The following is a 19,007-nucleotide window of genomic DNA, read 5'->3' on the forward strand; positions in this document are numbered from 1 at the left end:
AATCTAAAATAAATTGTGGTGTACTTAAGCTTCCTTAAAATAGATCTGAGTGCTATTTTGTTTCCTATTTTATGTGTATTTTGAGCTACTTTAATTCTTACTGTGTTTCCAATAGTTAGACAAAATGACAGTGGAACTGGAGAACAAGAAGAGTGAATATGAACTGAAAATGAAGCAAATAGATTGCTTTGTGGATTCATCTTCAGTAACATTTCCTCAGGTATAGCATTCGAGAGAAACATTTTCACATAGTTTGTAATTATTGATGATTTGTCTGCCAGAAATTTATTAATTTATGTCTCCAATGAAGTATTGAAACATGTAATCAATACATAGGGAAAACAGTCCTTTACTAATAGTTGGTGTGGTTTGGTTTTTTTCACTTGCCAGTGTCCTAAAACTCCTCCTAATTTTGATGTGAATTTGGCCAAGCTTTTGGAAACTCATGAGCAAGAAATAGCTGATCGAAGGGCCTCTGCAATAAATCTGGAGCACCTTGTGCATGAGCTGAATGAAGAACGAAGAGCAAAAAATGATGAGATTCTAAGGCTGAAGGTACTCTGAGTTAATCTCTGCTGGCAACTTGTAAGGTCAAAATGAGACAGACTGCAGAGTTCAGTTTTTTTAGTGAGCTCTGCTTAGTAGTATGTCCATTAAAGCAGGAAGGCAGTTTTTGGTTTTCCCTTTACCTAGGCTGCGAACAAGTAGTGACAACCCGCTTGTGATGTCTGTAAATCTCATTTTCCCAAGGAGTGTGCTGTTTTGTGTTCATGAATGTCAAATGGTAACATCATTTTTGCTGCTGAAACAGTTCTCAATATCTGCTGCTGAAACTATTCTCAATAAAGTTTCTAATGCAACTATAGGCGTAAGGGTGATGCAGATATTTGCCAGAGAACCATGCCTGTTTTCTGAGAATTACTTTTTTTCTTCTATTCTATTCAAAAACATGATCAACTAGAAATGAAAACAGAAATTGCAATTTGGTCTTCAAATAAAATGTTTTGAATTTCACTTGCTTAGGAACAATTAAATGAGTTGGAGAACTTGCGTCTGGAAATGCAGATATTGGTGGAGAACAACAGGAGCTTACAGAGCCTTGTAGAAGCTCAGAGACCAAGCAAGAACAGGTAAAGTAAAATAAAATACAAAAAATCTCTCTTAACCTGAAATAATTAAGATAAAGTATACAGGTTTTATTTGAAGTACAGTCTTATGTTGTTGACCTATTTAGAGATTGACTCAAGCTTTTCTATGAAGATTATTTTACTGGCTTGTAAACTTTATAACCCTTAAATCACAAGTTCTTAAATGCATCAAAGTTTTATAAAGGGAATGGAAACAATGTAAAATCATTTCATGCATAATAATTCCTGGGTATTATATATTGCTGTGTCACTTGTGTAGTTATAGATCCAGCAGATAAGGGATGTCCAAATAAATGCAACACAAGTTTCAATATAGACATAAATGAAATTTTAAAGCCTCCAGTATACAATTAGCCTTTGGTCTATTCAAACCACAATTCCTATCAACTAAAAGAAGCAGGGAATTCTTAGTGCATATCCAAGTTATATTCCAAAGTCCCAAGTCAGGAATCCTACAAGTGAGGAACATAAAAATAATACTTTTATTGTGGAAAAATTTGGTCTAGAAAACCTACATAAACTGAAAACAAAGCCACAGAATCCAGTGTTCCATGGCAATGTAACCATTTTTGTTTGACCCCAATTTCCATTTCAATTCACAACACAATTTCAGATGTCTGCTGCAAACTAAGCAGAAAGCCTTAGAAACAGCATCATTGTTCAGTAACCTACATGATCTGTTCACAAGATTTTAAGTTACTGAAAACAGTGGTTTCATTGTAATATGATGAAATTATAAAACTCTTAACCAATTAACTTTTTCTCGTATGGCACACTACAAGTGAGTTAAGTTGTATTTGTTTTCTTATTGCCATCCAATGTTATCTTGATGAAAAACTACCAAAATAAAAATTAGTGAAGTTCTTTTGAATACAAGAAGCTTTTAACTTCTTAACTTGGCAAGACTACTAAGTAGTGATCTTGTAAGAAGTCTTTCAGCAGTCCCCATACACATGAACATACATGTGAAATAATAAAATATGTACCTCCATCCCAAAGTTGCTCTTGTAGTTTAACCCCAGCCAGCAGCCAGGCCCCCCACAGCCACTCACTCCCCCAGCAGTGGGATCAGGGAGAGAATCAGGAGAGCAAAACCCAGAAAACTTGTGGGTTGAGATAAAGGAAGTTTAATAGGGAAAGTGAAAGTCACACACATGTACAAGCAAAGCAAACCAAGGGATTCATTCACTGTTTCCCATGGGCAGGCAGGTGTTCAGCCATGTCCAGGAGAGCAGGGCCATCACACACAACAGACTTGGGGAGACAAACACCATCACTCCAAACATCTCCTCTTTCTCCTTTCCCCCCCACTTTGTTATACACTGAGCATGATGTCACATGGTCTGGAATGTCCCTTTGGTCACTTTGGGTCTCCTGTCCTGGCTGTGTCTCCTCCCAGGCTCCCACACAACTCCAGCCTCCCAGCCAGTGTGGCAGTATGGAAGGCAGAAAAAGCCTTGGCTGTGTGCAAGCCCTGCTCAGCAATAAGAAACAGATCTCTACATTATCAACCCTGTGTTCAGCACAAATCCAAAACACAGCCTCGTAATGGCTGCTGTGAAGATGGTTAATTCTACCCCAGCCAAAACCAGCACAGCTGTCTAACAAACATAAGTTACATATTTATTACATTTGTAATTGTTTCCATTAAAACATTAATTTCTTTATACTCTGATAAAAGAAAATGTGTTTAGAAGTTTAAACCGTTACAGAGGTTTTTTTATGATATTCAGTATTTTGATTATGAACATGTGTGAAAACAACTGCACACATTTATTGGTTTAATCTGGATAACATGTTTTTACAACTGGTTTCCTCTGTTTGTGAGAAACCTTTTTTTCTCATTCTTGAATTTCATAGTGATCAGAAACATCCTGATGTTCAGTACCTAAAAGAGAAAGAGGAAGAGATTGCTGAAGAGCGAATTGCCAAGGTATATTATCTTTCTCATGTCAGTTGCTGTTGACATGCTGTGAAGTATTAATGTGATTGGTTTTTGGTTTGGTTTTTTTTTTTTTTTTTTTTTTTTGTGGGGGTTTTTTGGGGGGGTTTTTTTGGTTGGTTTGGTTTGATTTTTTTGTTTTCATGGCAGCATAAAACAAACACCAATTTCTAGTGACTTCTAACAGGCACAGCCTGAGACTTAGCTCTTAGGATTTCTATCTTGGCCTAACACCAGTGAAGGGTGTCAGATTGCACAATTAGCAAAAACACATTCAGATTGCTAAATCTGACTCATCCCCAGAATTGGAAAGTGAAGATTGTGTCACTTGCTAATGTCAGGGCTCTGTCAAAGGAAAGTTAATGTCACAGCAGAGGTTTCCATGCATGTCCCAGACAGAAGAACCTCCTGTTAGAGCTCTGCTGTATCTGTGTGGGCAGAGAGTCACTGCTGTGGGTCAGCTGTGCTGGCATGAAATGGGAAATAAGTGCCTACAGCAAAGAGATGAACTTAAAGTGAATATCAGAGATGTGACCTACTAGGCAGTAGAATGATCTGGAATGAGATATGTAGCATCAATTACGTGATAGATATTTAAAAACATGTATATGTGTGTATTAAACATTAAGACTGCATCTAAAATGTTTTTGAACTTTTCCAGAATAAAGCAGTGGAAGAAATGCTGAAAATCAGAGCAGAGTAAGTCTAACTATTGTTCCTTGAGCTGGAAGCTAGTATTAAACTAATTAATGACAGAAAAAAAAGATACATTTAAGCAATAGAAGTCCAAGATCTGAAATGACAAAAGGCATAATTTGGAAGTATTTACACTTCTGCAAGATACCTTGAGTTCTTACTCTTTCCCATCAGTAGGTGGTAGTAGCACCTATTACTACATAGCATTATATCACGGTAATACTTTAATGGGTAGACCCATAAAAACTTAAATTGGAAGGGGTGTTTTTAATTGTTTAAAGTTATTTATATGCATATATGCAGTGAATTGTAATAGCATTCCTTTTCAAATTAAATTGAAATACTGTTCATTTCTTTATTAATATTGCAAATGTTTTATAATTTTAACATAACGTAATTATTTGGGGTTTATGCTATTTGTTTAAATTTCTTTGGTTCTGCTTGAAAAGTGAATTTTTTTTATTAGAGGCTTTCTAAATTGTGTTTGCACTGTCAGGCAAGTAGTCCTCAAAATTCAAGTGTTTTGTACCTTGGATGGATAATAGCAAAGAAAGAAAATACTGAATCAGCAGATAAAAATTACTTTGAAAAGTCTGTCTTGCTGTGCTTTTCTTAATCTGTACTGCTTCAGGATTTATTGTGGCTGAATCTCCTAATGTAAGAGTTATTTTCATTTAATGGAATACTTTCTATGTAAATAACTTCTTTTAAGGAGGAAGATAGTTCTTATGCAGATGGTAATTTCAGAAGTAATTTGCGTTAAATTTTCCAGAAACCCTGGTCTGGAAATTAGGGATTATTTTGCTATTTGATTGATTGACTGATTTTGCATTCCTGTCTAGTCTCTGAAACACACTTCATAGCAGTGCTACAATGCATCACACAAGCAAATAATGGACAAAGAGGGAAAACATTCTTTTCTCATCAAGAAAATGTCTTGCCCAATGCAGCAAATGAATACTGTTCACAGAGCAGGTCCTAAACACCACACTTCAGTAAAACAAAACTGATGACAAAAATTTCATGTATGCAATATTTTAATTGACTGCAAAATTATTCGGGTTCATGAAAACAGTAGACAGGCTGCTAAGTTTGATGCCACAGTTTAATATCCTGTGACCTCATTTGCTGAAAATGTTTTCATTCTATCCAAAGTGGTACTCATTCTCTTACCAGGCCAACCAAGCAGGCTCAAACCATCTGAACTGCTCAGCGATGTTTCTGAGCAACGAGGCTGTGGGGGGAAAAGCCACAGACAAACAAGCATTTTATAGAGGGAACCTGAGAGCAGCTGAGTTTAGCTGGAAAATTTACGTTCCTTAGGTGAATTAATTCAAAGCATTCTTGTAGGTGAAGCTTCTGTTTTCAATCATGAGTGGAGTTGTATATCCTGGATTGCAAACAGCACAGTTCCCAAAGAGAAGACCAGCTCTGGAACACTGCCTAGTTGATAGTCTCAAACACAAGAACTGTGAAACAGAATGAAATTTTCCCTTTCTTTAGCACTAAATTCTAAGGGAAATACAGTATCTCAAAATAATGCTTTTAAAGGAGCCTCCCTCCATGTCCAAGACTGACTTAGGAATTCAGTTGTATGACATTGGTTTTTAATGTTTTGTGATTCTTCTATATTGGCAGATTAGAAGAGACCAAAAATATCCTCAGAATCCAAGAGAAAAGCTGTTATGAAATGACTCTGGAGCTGGAACGAACAAGGACTTTGGAGCTCAAAGCATTTAATGAGAAAGAAGAAATTAGATCAAAACTGGAGGAAGTATATGAAGAAAGAGACAGGATTGAAAAGGTTACATATACATAATCTTTTTGTCCTCTTCACCTCAGAATCTTGTTTAGCAGAGGTACAGCTGGTTTGTTTTGCAGTTTAGCTTTATTTGCGATGTTCTCTGCACTAGGTGAAAGTCTGGATACAGAAATCACTTAGTAAATCAAATCAAATAGTGCTCCTTCTTTGCCTTTTAGAGGGATCTAACATAGTGTCTAAGGAGACATAAGACAAACGTGTATTTCCTGAGTGAACCAACTCTTGCATCATATGTTACAACAAACTTGAATGTTAGTATGTTAATAGCTCTAAGAAGCTATTGCTTCTGAAAAGAGAAGGAGAGGCTACTACTAAGAGGTACACAATGTATTTATTATTACAGGAAATAAAATTGCTGAGGAAGCAAGTTGACTCGCTTGCTGAGGAGAATGGGAAGTTACTTGGTCATCAAAACCTGAACCAGAAGATTCAGTATCTTGTGAAACTGAAGAAAGATTATGCTAAACTTACAGAGGTAAGTTGTAGAGTAGATGACAGATGGAGTAATGGCCTGACATAGCAAAGAGCTAAGCTTTGAGAATGAAGACTAAAATTCCTACTCTTCTGTTGGAGAGGAAGAGAGACGCCTTTGATTTTATGCAGCTGAGTACATCATGGCTGGTGTGCATCTCCTCACAGGCCCAGACAAGGATCTCCATTTTATTTTCTCAAGTATATAATGTATAAAACACTTGAACAACTCTAGATACTGCTTGTGTAAAGAAAAAATAAAAAAATAAAAAAAAAAAAAAAAAAAAAAAAAAAAAAAAAAAGTGAGGATAATTTCATTAATATACCCATGTTTTTTCTCTGTTTTACAGGAGACTGAAAAACTACGAGTTGAAAACACTTTTTTGAAAGAATCAAAAAAATGTGACATTTGTAAACATAATCAGCGGTAGTGACCCAAATCAAACTGCAGAGCCATATCTATAAAGTGTACAGAATAAGCAAAAGTCAGTTGTCAAATATGACTTTGGCTGTGGTTCTGGAATAATCAAGTATTCTAGTTTGTAGGTTATTTGCTGGTAATAACTGTAAGTGAAGATGGTTATTCCAGCTCTCTGGGCAGCTTTCAATAACATTTTAACACATTTTTGTAATTTTTTTTCAATTTAAAAACCTAATTTTATATAGATGCTGGGTAGATACTTCCTTGAAACTTCTGTACCTTGCCAAGGAAAAGCTTTCTCCCTGGGAACACACCTGGATTTGTGTCTCCTTTTGTACTTTCATTCAGGTTCCTACCATTTCTGAAATGCTACTTTTTCCATTAAGAGCCAAAATTCAAAAAGCACAATTTCTTTATGTTTGTTTCTTTACAAACAAACAATTTCTGTGTTTGTTTCTTTAGTTAAACATAGAATGATTTTCCTAGGTTGCTTAAAAATAATTTTCATATTAAACTTCGTTCAATAAAGCATAAATGTGAATTTAGTAACAGGCTTGTAAATAGTACTATAAATACGTTTTTTGTTTCTGTTCTTTATTTGAAAATAAAATGCTTTTCAAACCTTTTTTTCTGTTATTATAGACTTAGCACACTATATTAGCACTGTAGGAAATTCTGAGAATTTTGCAACTATTTTCTTATCAAAGAAGTGAAAAATATTAGGAAAGAAGATGTGAAAATATGCAGAACATTTTCTAGGAGTACAGCATAAGTTCATTTAATCACGCTAAATGATTTATTGCAAATAACTGAAATGCTTACTAGTGGAACACAAAATGTTGATTTCTATAGCAATATCAAACTAGGGGTTTTTTACTGCCACTAATCCTACCTAATCCTAATTTAGTTTTCTGGCTAATTCATACAATAATAGTTTTGACCACAAGCACTGGGACAAAAGGGAATAAAGAGCAAAGATGTGTCTGGTAAAGGGTAGAATATACCTAAATCTTTACTACATGATTTGGCTGAGGGAAAGAAGAATTTCCACCACCTTAAGCTGCAGATTTGTTTCCACTTGAGATGTGATGTGGAGAAATAAAAAGCTGACCTTAAAGAGAAGATGTGCTGGGGTGTGAGTAGAGGTCAGAACTAGCACAGATGAGGAGCACACAGGCCAAGAGGGTTCATCAAGGGTAGTTTTATTTATGACTGCCATGTTCTAGGTTTACAAATATTTGTTTCCTGTCAGTTTCTGGATTACCTTCACGTCGGCAGAAGCTTCTGCTCTTTTCCTGTGTTGTACGAGGCCTCAGCAGGAGCGGTGCTGTCCTGCGGGCCCGTGCTTCCCGGATTGTTTCCATAAAGCCTTCGTAGACGAGCGAACGCGGCCCACGTGCCCTTCCCTCGCTGCCCGCCCGCGGCGGGGCGGCGCTGGCGCTGCGCGGGGCCGGGCCGGGCCATGCGGGCCGGGGCCGGGGCGGCGGCGGCGGCCGCGGGGGGCCTGGGGGCGGCAGCGGCCGCCGCGGCGAAGCTGGCGCTGGGCCCGGGCGGGGAGGCGGCCGGCGGCCCGGTAAGGAAGGAGCAGGCGGTGCCGGGCGCCCCGCAGGCGGCACTCGGCGCCGGGGCTAGCGCTGCTCGTCGCGGCGGTGGAGGGGAGGGAGCGCGCTGGCTCTTCCTCCGGCGCTCCCAGGCGCTGCCCTGGATTTGCAGGGAAAGGGGGACGGTCGCGGAGGGCGGAGCCGTGACTCAGCCCCGGGAGAGCCCAGCCTTGCGGGGCTGAGTAATGCGCCGTGCCGACGTAAACAGCGCGGGGAGCGAGCGGGGCTGCCGGGTGTGAGGGGAGAGAGCGTGGTACGGGAATGCCCCGAACCAAGCCCAGCTCTGGGAGCTCATTCCCAGCCCTTCCACGTCAGTGCTACTTTTAAGCAGGATGTTAGTATGACTGAGCATCAAATGCTTGTTCTCAGCCCACTGCTTTGCTGATAGCAGCGCCCTTCTCCCTTTTATTCTATCTCTGCTCGGCCCTGAGCGGAGCAGAGAGGTGGAGCCCTTGATTTCCTCTCTGCTTCTCTTTGGGTGTTCATCTTCGGCGATGATCTTTATGTGGGTCGTGTTTCACAAACCTCCGTGTGCTTGAGGTTACGTGGGGCTGCTGGCCCTCCACCTCAGAGGTAGTGTCCTTACCTCCAGCAGGAGTGACCCCTGGCACAGCCACGGCTGAGCGGGAGATGGGCGCCAGGTTGTGTGTGAGTGGGGACAGGAGGAAGGCAGCACACGTGTATCCTAAAAGCGCTTTGGGGAGATTCATTTAGGCACAGGTTGTTACTCACGTGGCAAATGTACAAAAGGGAATCCACAAGGGAAGCTAGATCTGAAACAAATCCAGCCTTGCGCAAGGAAAAATAAAGAAAGAAAAGAAAAGAAGGAAAGAAGGAAGGAAAGAAGGAAGGAAAGAAGGAAGGAAAGAAAATGAAAGAAAGAAAGAAAAGAAAATGAAAGAAAGAAAGAAGGAAAGAAAGATAAGAAATTGACCTGTGTGGTTATTAGAGAGGGTTAAAAAGGCAAAAATTCATACTTGCCAATCCTGTTGATCCCTTCTGAGATCTCAGAAAGGAGATTTTTTTTTTTAAATCCTGATACTCTTCACTCTGCCCAAAAAAAACCCCAAATTGTGCTGTGAACTGGGAGAATGGCAGAGCATGGAATTACTGAAAATGCAGACAGCATCTTTTCTGAGTATTTTTTCTGTGTTGAAATTTACAAAAATATTAAACACTATCCATTTGTGCGGGGGTGGGGGGGGAGGTTGGTTCTTTTTTTTTTTTTTTTATGTGCTATGACAAGTATCATGTCAATGATGTGAAGTGTTGCCAGAAGGTCAAGAGAGATTATCCCTCCCCTCTATTTAGCCCCAGTGAAGCCACACCTGGAGTTTTGGGTTGAGTTCTGAGCTCTCCATTGCAAAAAATAGAGATGGAGCTACTGAGAGTCCAGCAAAGGCTCATAAAGATGATGAAGAGATCAGAGCAGCTTTTTTATGAGGAGAGGCTGAAAGAGCTGGGACTGTTCCTCCTATTTCAATGTGTAGAAATACCTGCAGGGAGGGCGCACAAAGGATGGAGCCAGGCTCATTCCAGTGGTGCCCAGTAACAAGACCAGAGGCAAAGGGCACACACTGATAATGGGCTCCCTCTGAACATCCAGAAACTGTGAGGGTGACCAGGCTCTGGCCCGGGTTGCCCAGGGATGTGGTAGAGTCTCCATCCTTGGAGATACTCATATACTCAGATGCTCATATACTATACTGTCCAAACATGAACCTGGGCAATCTGCTGGAGTGATGAGGTTGGACCAGATGAACTCTGGAGATCCCTTTCAACCTGTGCCATGCTGTGTTTCTGTGACTCTTTCTTTTTTTGTGGGCAGATTGGTTTATTTTGGTTTTCAGGTCCACTCCACGTGACGATTATTAATTAAATTAATCAGCTTAGCTGTAAAACTAGCCAAGCTTTATGTAAGTGCCAGAATCTTCCTAGTAGCTTAAATTGCACGAGACTGTAGATGCATAAGTATTTGAGTGCACGCATGTGGCAAAAGCATTTCTGCAGAGCAGCCACGAGTTGACAGATTCAAGGGGTTTTGTGTTGGAGGAAGAGCTACAGAAATCCCAAAGTAAGTGGAACAGCAGCCATCACTTGTGCAGTGTGGAACACAGCAGCAAAAAGTGTATTGACACTTCTAAGAGTTGCTGGTGGAGGGTAGCAGGATACTCCACGGCACCACAGGGATGGATTTCCTGGCCACAAGGATGTGTTGTGGTGGCCCAGCCTGAGAGCAGTGTGACCAGGAAGGGTCATTGCACCTGAACAAAAGTTTTTCTTTGCTTTCTCCGCTCCCCTGCCAGTCTTCATCTAAAATTACTTCTGCCACTTCAGAAGTGATTCTGGATTATCTGAAATGTACACTGAAATTAATCTTTGCTTAGAAAAGCAATCAGAACAGTAATCCTTGACTCATTGGCGTGGCTCAGCTGAGTCCTTAGCAGGGGAGGAATTTGTCTCCCTCCTTCCTTGTGGGAAACACGTGGGGATCTTCCTATCTCTCTGTCTGCGTACCATTGCGATGACCACTCTGCTGCCCTGGGCATAGAGAAACTTGACCTTTCTCTGAGAAACTTTCCTTCTGGGCATGTGCCACCTGCAGCTGATTTCCCTGGCTATGCTTTCAGGAGATCAGAAGAAGCCATGGGTTCTGGGTCACTTTTGAAGGTGGCATAGTTGCTGTGATGGTGGGAGCCAGCTTTGCTTCACCACCGGTAGTCTCAGACTAGCTCAAGTCTGCCAAGATCTCTGGAGGTCTCTAGTTCAGCCTTTGCTTGCACATGATCTTCTCCAGTTAAGTTTTAAATACTTAGAAGGTCAGAGAGCCCATGGCCTCTGTTCCTGTGCTTGATCACCTTTGCTTTTCCTCATAAGGGATTTCATTTGTTCCATACTTCACTTGTTGCCTCTTGTCATATCCTAATGGACCTTGGAGAAGAGCCTGGGCTCCATCCCTCTACACCCTCGGGCTAATGGTTGAAGGCAGTAACAAGATTTCTTAAGGTTTGGGTTTCTTTTTTTCACCTCAGCAGCATAGTTTCTTTCTGCTACAGAAATACACTGGAATTAGGTGAAACACAGAGAATTGTTTTCCCCTCTCATCCCTACTCCCAGGTCTGCTTACTCATTAGAGGTGTGTGGATGTACATAACTCCCTGAGGAAAGTCAAACTGCTAGGTCATACAGGCAGAGAGTGAAACTGGGAGGCAAACCCCATCCTGTGGTGAGCCCTAACACAGCAGAAGTTTTTCTTCCTCAGAGGAGCAGTAGTAGCTGGACGTGGTTGTCCCTCTTACCCATCCACACAGGGTTTGCCAGGGTGTCAGTGGGAAAACAAAGTGATTCACTGGTGGGAATCATTCTGAATCTTTACTGTTGCCCTGATCAGTTGCAAAAGTTGGCGACCTTTGCCACAAGTGGGGCAAAATGAGGCCACACACCTGCACCATCCCTCACTGGAGTGGGATTAGCCTCAGAGAGCTTATGCCAGCCATCAAGCATGGATTTGCTTTGCGCTGTTTTCCTTTTAACTTTGCCATATCACTTGCTTCAGAAAACTCTGGGCTCCCCCACTGCTTGCAATTAGTAATTTCTTCTTCTGAGTGGGAGCAGGACACAGTTGGTGGACGCTGTTGATTTGGGCAGCTGGCAGGAGGACACTGCAGCCATTCCCACAGGGCAGGTGTCACCTCTGAGCTGTTCTTGTTGGTGACCTCAGACCTGCATTTCTGTGTGCCTCAAGATGGATCCCACCTTGGACTGAAAGGTAGCAGGCTATGAAACTGTGATTGCTATGGGTGCAGACAAAGCTTTGCTTTCACTTGTTGCTGTGAGAGTTGTGATCCGCCTGCCTGCAATCTCCCTTGGTGTCTTCGCATCACCTACATGGTACCCAGGGGCTGGGGAGATGGCCTCAGCTTCTTAAACTAGGAAGCGGGGGCCACTGTGAATGGTGCTGGCTTTTCAGGTGCAACTGTTGCCTTTTTTCAGACTGAGGCAGTTACACCTCTGGTCAGGTTGTCTAAGGAGGGAGATCTTTCTTAAGGGCCTTGAATTCAAAATTGGTTTTATTGCTACTAAATGCTAGAGCAGAGACCCCATCAGTAAACTTCCTTACTCTCCAGTGAGTGCACAAAACAAGGCATGAAGCCACTCAGCTCGCTTTCCTCCCAGAGATCCTGCTCTACCCTCACTGCAGCAGTAGGGCAGGCCAGATCCTCGGAGCTCATAAGGACCAGTGCTTTGGGACCACCCAGGTTTTGGCTCACATTCGCAGTTGGGTTCTGGGGCACACACAGTGCCAACATGTACATCTCTGGTGTTTGTCAGACTGAATTTGACCCTTTTCCATACATCAAGTGATAAGTGAAGGGCATTTATGGGTGTTGGCGTGTGGCACCACTTTGTGAACTGGAGAGCTTTCTGCAGGCTGGCTTCTGGCATGGCAGCTGCTGCACATTATCTTAACCCAGCACTTCTCAGGTTGTTGTGTGAGGCTGGGCTTGCAGCAGGACATGGCAGGCTCACAGTCAGTCCAGAGCTGTGTCATTGTTTCCATTTCCTTCTGTGATTTAATATATTCATCTTTGTGTAATACCAGCCATAATTCAGTTTTAAAAGCCCACACCATTAGGTTTGGCTCCAAAGTATGCATGAATTATTGAGGTTGAATAAGTGGGGGGTGAAAATACACAAGAGTTTTCCATTTTGTCCTGCAGCTGCCAGTGTTGCTTCGCCTCATCTGTGTTGGCCTGGTGTTTGTGTGCAATGCAGTGATGTGGACAGTCTTCACAAAAGCCTTACGACTCTCCTCCTCCTCAGCTGCTGCCTCTGTGACAACAACAGCCACCAATTTCATCTGTTCGGTGAGTAGACCTCTTCCCCAGACACTGAAGCTTGAGCAGCACAGCGAGGTGGGAATGCCCACACTGGTTGTAATTTATCTCCCAGTGCAACCAGCATCGCTGGCCACAAAGGGAGAGTTACAGGCAGATGGGAAATGACTGTGTCAGGTCTTAGTTGCTCTGATAGTTGTTCACAGCACAGTGGTGGAACTTTCCTGGGTGGTGCAGGAGGAAGGGTGCTGCTGCATGCCTTGGAGCAGCAACACAATTTACTGAAGTTTTCTGATGGCCAGTGGGAGCTGGAGCTGGGAGCTTTGCTTCATTTTGCTTTTCCTTTGCAGCACCTCACTTGTGACAAGCCAAAGTCACCCTAGCTGGGTCTGAAGATGCATCACCTCTAGTGACAGCAAGAGGGTCTTTGACCCGCGGGTTTTTTCCACTTGTTTTTCACTCTTGACAGCAGTCCACCTTGTTTCTGTGCTCCAGCTGGCAGACAGCTCATGGTGGTGTCTAATAATCAACAATAATAATAAATGCCCAGTCAGTGGGAAATTTGGCTCCTGAGAAGTGCTGGGAAGGTAGCAAAGCACACGTGCAGCTGTCAAATTCTGCTTAGGGACCACAGTATGGATGTGCTTTCAGGCTGCTGGTGGAGTAGTCATCTCCAGCATCATCTTCAGCTACTGGTCATCCCAGTAGGAGTTTCCTCAACCAGGCTTTTTCCTGGGCTGTCTCTCACAGAAGTCCTCACAGCTCTGGCAGCACAAGAGGCCTTGGGGCAGCTCAGCCCATCAAAGCTTTGTGTCTCTCTTTTCCTTCAGGCTATCCTGGGAAGATTGCTCTTCGGGGAGACGTGGACACCTCTGTGGTGGGTCGGCCTCGCCATGACAGTCTGCGGGCTCATGCTGCTGCACACGGCTGCCCCGCAGCTGGTGCCAGTCCCAGTGGAGAAGAAGGAATGATAACTGCTGGAGGGGTCACGGTGCCATGCTGCCCTCTCTCCAGCCTGTCTCATGACAGCATCCCCTGTCCCCACCGGCCTCTGAACACGTCGGACACCGAGCTGCTAACCCCTGCTCACTGCTCATCTGCTGACTTGCAAAATCACATTGGTCACATCTTTCCTGGTGGTGGTATGGTGGCAGTGACAGCTTGGAGGGAGCTGGTCAACTCTGAGTCAGTGTTGTGAAAATCAGGACCAGAGGCTTATCAGCCACTCCTCCTCTTCACACACTATGGCTATGGAGCTTTCCCAGTTAGGGGAATGCTGAAAGTAAACATGGTGGCTGTGGAAGTGCTTGTGCATCAGTATTTTTCCATGAAAGGACCTATCCCAAAATAGAAGAGCAGTCAAAAATAGATGCTGAAGGCAGCTGTTAGTTCTGCTCTGCTGTTCCTGATTTTTTTGTCTCTTGAAATGGTTCTAAGCCCACTGCTACCTGTAAGGCTGTGGAGACTTTCATTAATTCCTTCAGCTTCCTCTATCAGTCACATACACCTTTGAACTGGCCATGTGTATCTGATGTCTAGAATTTTCACTTACCCATTCCTGACATGTTAGTCACTGTAAGGTTGCTGCTCTTTCCTTTAAACCCTTGTCCTGAATAGGGTTTTGATCACCATTCCTGCTTTATGTAGGTCAAACTAATTTTGGGACAGTTCAACAGGCAACCTCCTTTCACTTGGAGTGTCCATGTTCAGTACATCCCTCATCCCCACTCAAGTTGACAATTGCTTTAATGTTTGGTAAAAGGGAATTTCTCAAGCCATGTTTTTTCTACACCTCTGGATGATGCTTATTCCCATTGATGTGATGTGATCAACCAGATCACTGGTATCTGCTAAATTTTGCGTCAGTGATTACTCTGTGTTCAGGTGTCAGTTTGGTGAATGTGTCACGAATCATCATTTGTAAGGTATCAACTTAATTCCCCTGCCCACTTCTTTTTTTTTCCTCCTTGGAAATTCTTCAGTTGGAATCCTAATTAAGAAATATAATCATGCTTATAAATGTATGCATCATGGTGGTAATATCGCTTGCTTGCTCTGGGCTTGCCAGGTTGTCTTTGTCATCTTGTAATGACAGAAGGTGAGTCACAGTTGTGGCATGTGCAGAAAACCTAAGGACACGTTTCTGTGAGCATCTGTATCAGAACCTGTCAGGTCTGTCACGACCGGCAGATCTGTGCTGTGTCAAGTGTAAAATAGACTTGTGGATGGAAATGCCACTGGAATTGGGTTTGTGCCTTCTTCTTTGAATCAGAAGAGTCACTGTCTCCCAGATGAGGCCAAGAGCCGTTTGCTCTGTTCCCTGCCATTCTAGCTCACCATATCTGGCAGCCATGTACCAAGAGGGGTTCCCTGCCTGCCACTGTGGGTCTTTGCACCTGGAGAGCTCTCTGAGTGGCAGCAGTGGTAGGATGGGACACATCCAGTTGCCTGGGGAAGCTGGGACCTGACACAGGGACCCAGCATCCCTCATAAGTCTACAGACATGACAGCCGTGCATTTCTAAGTACATCAGGTCTCCATAGATCTTCAGAGATAATGGAATATTAACAAAGCCTGATTTATTTGCCCTTGTTATTAACCCTCAGCCAGCTGTAAGCCATGGCTGCCTTCATGCAAACAGCAGTAGAAGGACCAGGCACTCTGGTTAATTTGGCTGTTATCCCATTTCCTAATAAACCATTTGGAAAGCTTTTTAATGTGGACTATCTCAAAACTGACATTTCTTTATTACAGTCCTTGTTGGAGGTCAAGGTTTAGGAGGTGTTTCTTCAGAAGTGGAACATGTGCAGAAGGTATGAGCACTTAACTTTGTGGTGCTCATTTTAAGGTGGATGAATATAAACCAGGGCTGTAAATCCTCTCATAAATGCTTGAAGGTGGGAACGGAAATAAGTTTTTCACCAATTCCCATGGTAAGAAAAGATTGCCAAGGAGGGTTCATTTTATGGCAGAATCCCACCCGTCTTGTGTACACAAGAGTTTGGCCATGTCTGCCAGTGGGGCCAGGGCTACAAGAAAAACTGTAATCACTGTGTGGCAAAGCAGTGTACTTCTGGTAAACCATTCATATGGGATCATCCAAAATGTGGCTGAAGGTAATTAAAAAAAAACAGAGGGGGATTTCCAAAATAAAACTCTGTCCAAAGCTCAATGGTTGAATTTTTTTATTTTTAGATATTTTAGACCACACACACACACACTAAAGCGATGTGAGAATAACAAATGAGCTGTGTTTGACAAGTCAGTGATTCAGATGTGGTGGACCTTGTAAGGTGGCTGAAGATCATGGCCAACTCCAAGACATTGGTTTACCAGGGCAGAAGGTGGGTTACCTTTATGTGGGAACTACAGCAGTGTGCATGCGTGAAGTTTTTGCTCAGCTGAGGTGAGGTATTATTAGAGAAGAGTCTTGGGCACATGTTTCCAGTCAAATTCCAGCAAAATCTCACAGAAACACAGTGCTGTACCTAAAGCACTGGTGGATAGGGGCAAAGCCATGGATGTTGTCTGCTTGGGCTTGTGCAAAGCATTAGACACTGTCTTGCGCAACATCCTTGTCTCTAAATTGGAGACATGGATTTGATCCCAGGCACACCTACAAGCTGGGCAGAGAGATGACTGACAGCAGACTTGTGGCGAAGGACTATGGGTGGTGGCTGACCAGAAACTCAACATGAGCCAGCAGTGTGGACTTGCAGCTCAGAAAGCCAAACAAATCCTGGGCTGCATCTAAAGGACCGTGGCCAGCAGGTGGAGGGAGGTGATTCTGTCCCTCTGCTCTGCTCTCATGAGACCTCACCTGTGGTGCTGCATCCAGCTCTGGTGCCCCTGACATAGGAGGATCATGCAACTGTTGGAGCAAGTCCAGGAGGCCACAAAATTGAGAAGGAGGCTGGAGCACCTGCCCTAGGAAGACAGGCTGAGAAAGTTGGGGCTGTTCAGCCTGGAGGAGAGAAGGTTGTGTAGAGACCTCATAGCAACCTTCCAGTATCTGCAGGGAGCCTACAGGGAAGCCAGAGAGGGACTCTTCATTGGGAACTGCAGTGATAGGACAGGGAGTAATGGGGACAAACTGTAAGAAGGAAAATTAAGGTTAGATAAAGGGAAAGAAATCCTCCTGGAAGAGGTTGCTCATAGAAGCTGTGGGTGCCCCATCCCTGGCACTATTCAAGGCCAGGTTGGATGGAGCTCTGAGCCGCCTGGTCTAGTGGAAGGTGTCCCTGGTCCTGGCAGGGTGTTTGGAACTAGATGATCTTTAAGGTCCCTTTCAACACAAATCCCTCCATGATTCTCTCACCTCCCAAGTGCTGATTGTAATGAGTCTTTCCTGCATCTGCCTCTCATTCTCAAACACAACACTTTGTTTTTCAGCATCTTGTTCATCATCAGGCATGGCCATACCATCATACTTTTAAAGAGTAGGAGAAGCAGGTGCATGGTTAACAGGAAGGCTCACAATGACATTCAGGAAGATTCAAATAAGAGTATTTGAATTAATGGTGGGAAGCAGAAACAGAAAAACAGAAAAATGTTGTATAAACAAGGTCTAGGAGTGTTGTATTCTAAGGTAAACAATGTCTCATATACCTTTACAAGGAACAAAGCCAAATGAAATTACAGTTTCAGTTGAACCATAAACCATAATTTGACTGATTAGATAAGGAAATATACATAAAAACTTTTAAATGTCCCTGTTGTCATTGACAAGGAGTCACTGAAAGTTTGTACAGCATCTCAGTCACAGCATATATTGAAATCACTTGAAGGATGGTATATTTTCCTAGGTGATAATTATTTGAAGTAGATGAGATTAATAAGTTTGGTAGATTGTTCTGCGGAGTTTGGAATATTCAAAATTTTCAAGGAATTTGACTCAGTACCCTCTGCTGACCCTTCAGAGACCTTAAATGATCACATTGCAAGAGTGTCCCATATGCACACATAATTACACGATCTTGCAAGCAGTGGGGTGTTTTCGAAGAAGGAAGTCCTGTGACGCAACATGCCAGAATAGTGGCTCTGACCTTGTCTGGCACAGAAAAAAACATGTATTAGGAATAAATGGGTAGTAATCCTGACATGTTCGGGGTGCTCTTCTGCAGAAGAGCAGCAGCAAACCTTCATTTTGGGGATCTGAGAGGTGCAGAGGGAAGTTGCACAATATGGGCACTTAACTACAGCAAGTGGTGTGGTGCCTGCAGCTCGCTTGTCTTTGGAGAAAAATCTGGGGTGAGCTCAGGTCAGGGGTAAAAGCCTTCCCAGGAGAACCAAGGCTTTGCCCCTAAAAATCATGTATGGAGTGTTGTGCCACGTGACTTTTTAATGGAAAGGATTGACGAAGACATTCCTGAGAATGTTGTCCTTCCTAAGGACAGAATAAAGTACTTTAGGCTGTAAAATAACACCTTCTTGCTTTAGGCACATGGTGGTTGGACTGGGTATTTCAGTGCCCTTTCTAAGGCAAGTCTTTTCCCAGGTATTTAACACCAAAAAAAAAGGTCAGCAACTTGCTTGTAAAATCTGAGATGGGGTCCTGGGCCATGGGCAGGGAGGAGTGGGAAGGCCCTGTGGGCTGGGCATGGCAGCCAGTCCAGTGGTGCTCTCAGAGTCCTAACAAAGTCAGTGGTTCTACCTGGAGTGTTTTTTCCAGTGCTGGACCCCCAAATTCAAGAGGGGTGTAGGAAAATGATCTGGCTCGAGGATTCCAAGATGGCATGGGCCTAGGAGGAGAGGCTAAGGGATGTGGGAGACAAAGAAGGCTCAGGCTGACCCAGTTAGCCTTGGAAATGGCCACTACTAAACAAGGTAACAGACACAGATTGTCTCTTAGGACTTTCAAGCTGGCCATCAGGGGAAAATGTCATTAGGTTGGTTGCCTATACAAGCAGCTGAGTCTCTGCCCATGGACATTTTCAAGACTCAGTTAGACAAAACCTCAAGTGACTCAGTCTAGTGTTGGTGACCATCCCGTCTGGGCAGACAGATGGATTTCCTGTGACCTAGGGGCCAGCTTCATGATCACCACCATCTATGATTGGAAATGGTTT

At 43.1% G+C, this 19,007-nt stretch overlaps 2 protein-coding genes across 2 annotated transcripts in view; both read left to right on the forward strand.

The window, feature by feature from the left end:
* KIF15 (kinesin family member 15) overlaps window positions 1-7,298 on the forward strand; it is a 34,472-nt gene extending 27,174 nt beyond the window's left edge. The window contains exons 28-35 of the mRNA XM_038129305.1: window positions 116-220; window positions 391-555; window positions 1,024-1,130; window positions 3,009-3,081; window positions 3,752-3,789; window positions 5,425-5,590; window positions 5,952-6,083; window positions 6,430-7,298. Coding sequence (XP_037985233.1) covers window positions 116-220; window positions 391-555; window positions 1,024-1,130; window positions 3,009-3,081; window positions 3,752-3,789; window positions 5,425-5,590; window positions 5,952-6,083; window positions 6,430-6,510 — 867 coding nt within the window. The 3' untranslated portion in view covers window positions 6,511-7,298. The remainder of the gene's footprint in view (window positions 1-115; window positions 221-390; window positions 556-1,023; window positions 1,131-3,008; window positions 3,082-3,751; window positions 3,790-5,424; window positions 5,591-5,951; window positions 6,084-6,429) is intronic.
* A 518-nt stretch (window positions 7,299-7,816) lies between these two features.
* Window positions 7,817-16,106, forward strand: TMEM42 (transmembrane protein 42). The gene is made up of 3 exons (XM_038129307.1): window positions 7,817-8,073; window positions 12,823-12,969; window positions 13,770-16,106. The coding sequence occupies exons 1-3, from the start codon at window positions 7,963-7,965 to the stop codon at window positions 13,908-13,910; spliced, it is 399 nt and encodes a 132-aa protein (XP_037985235.1). The 5' UTR covers window positions 7,817-7,962; the 3' UTR covers window positions 13,911-16,106.
* The last annotated feature ends 2,901 nt before the right edge of the window (window positions 16,107-19,007 follow it).

This window comes from Motacilla alba, chromosome 2 (genome assembly GCF_015832195.1).
Source record: "Motacilla alba alba isolate MOTALB_02 chromosome 2, Motacilla_alba_V1.0_pri, whole genome shotgun sequence".
NCBI classification, from domain to species: domain Eukaryota; kingdom Metazoa; phylum Chordata; class Aves; order Passeriformes; family Motacillidae; genus Motacilla; species Motacilla alba.

Bases quoted from the DNA above. Each gene is read 5' to 3' on its own strand.
- TMEM42 (XM_038129307.1), top strand. From the start codon at position 7,963: ATGCGGGCCGGGGCCGGGGCGGCGGCGGCGGCCGCGGGGGGCCTGGGG. The intron at 8,074-12,822 runs GTAAGGAAGGAG...TTTGTCCTGCAG, and splicing joins GGGAGGCGGCCGGCGGCCCG to CTGCCAGTGTTGCTTCGCCT. The intron at 12,970-13,769 runs GTGAGTAGACCT...CTTTTCCTTCAG, and splicing joins CCACCAATTTCATCTGTTCG to GCTATCCTGGGAAGATTGCT.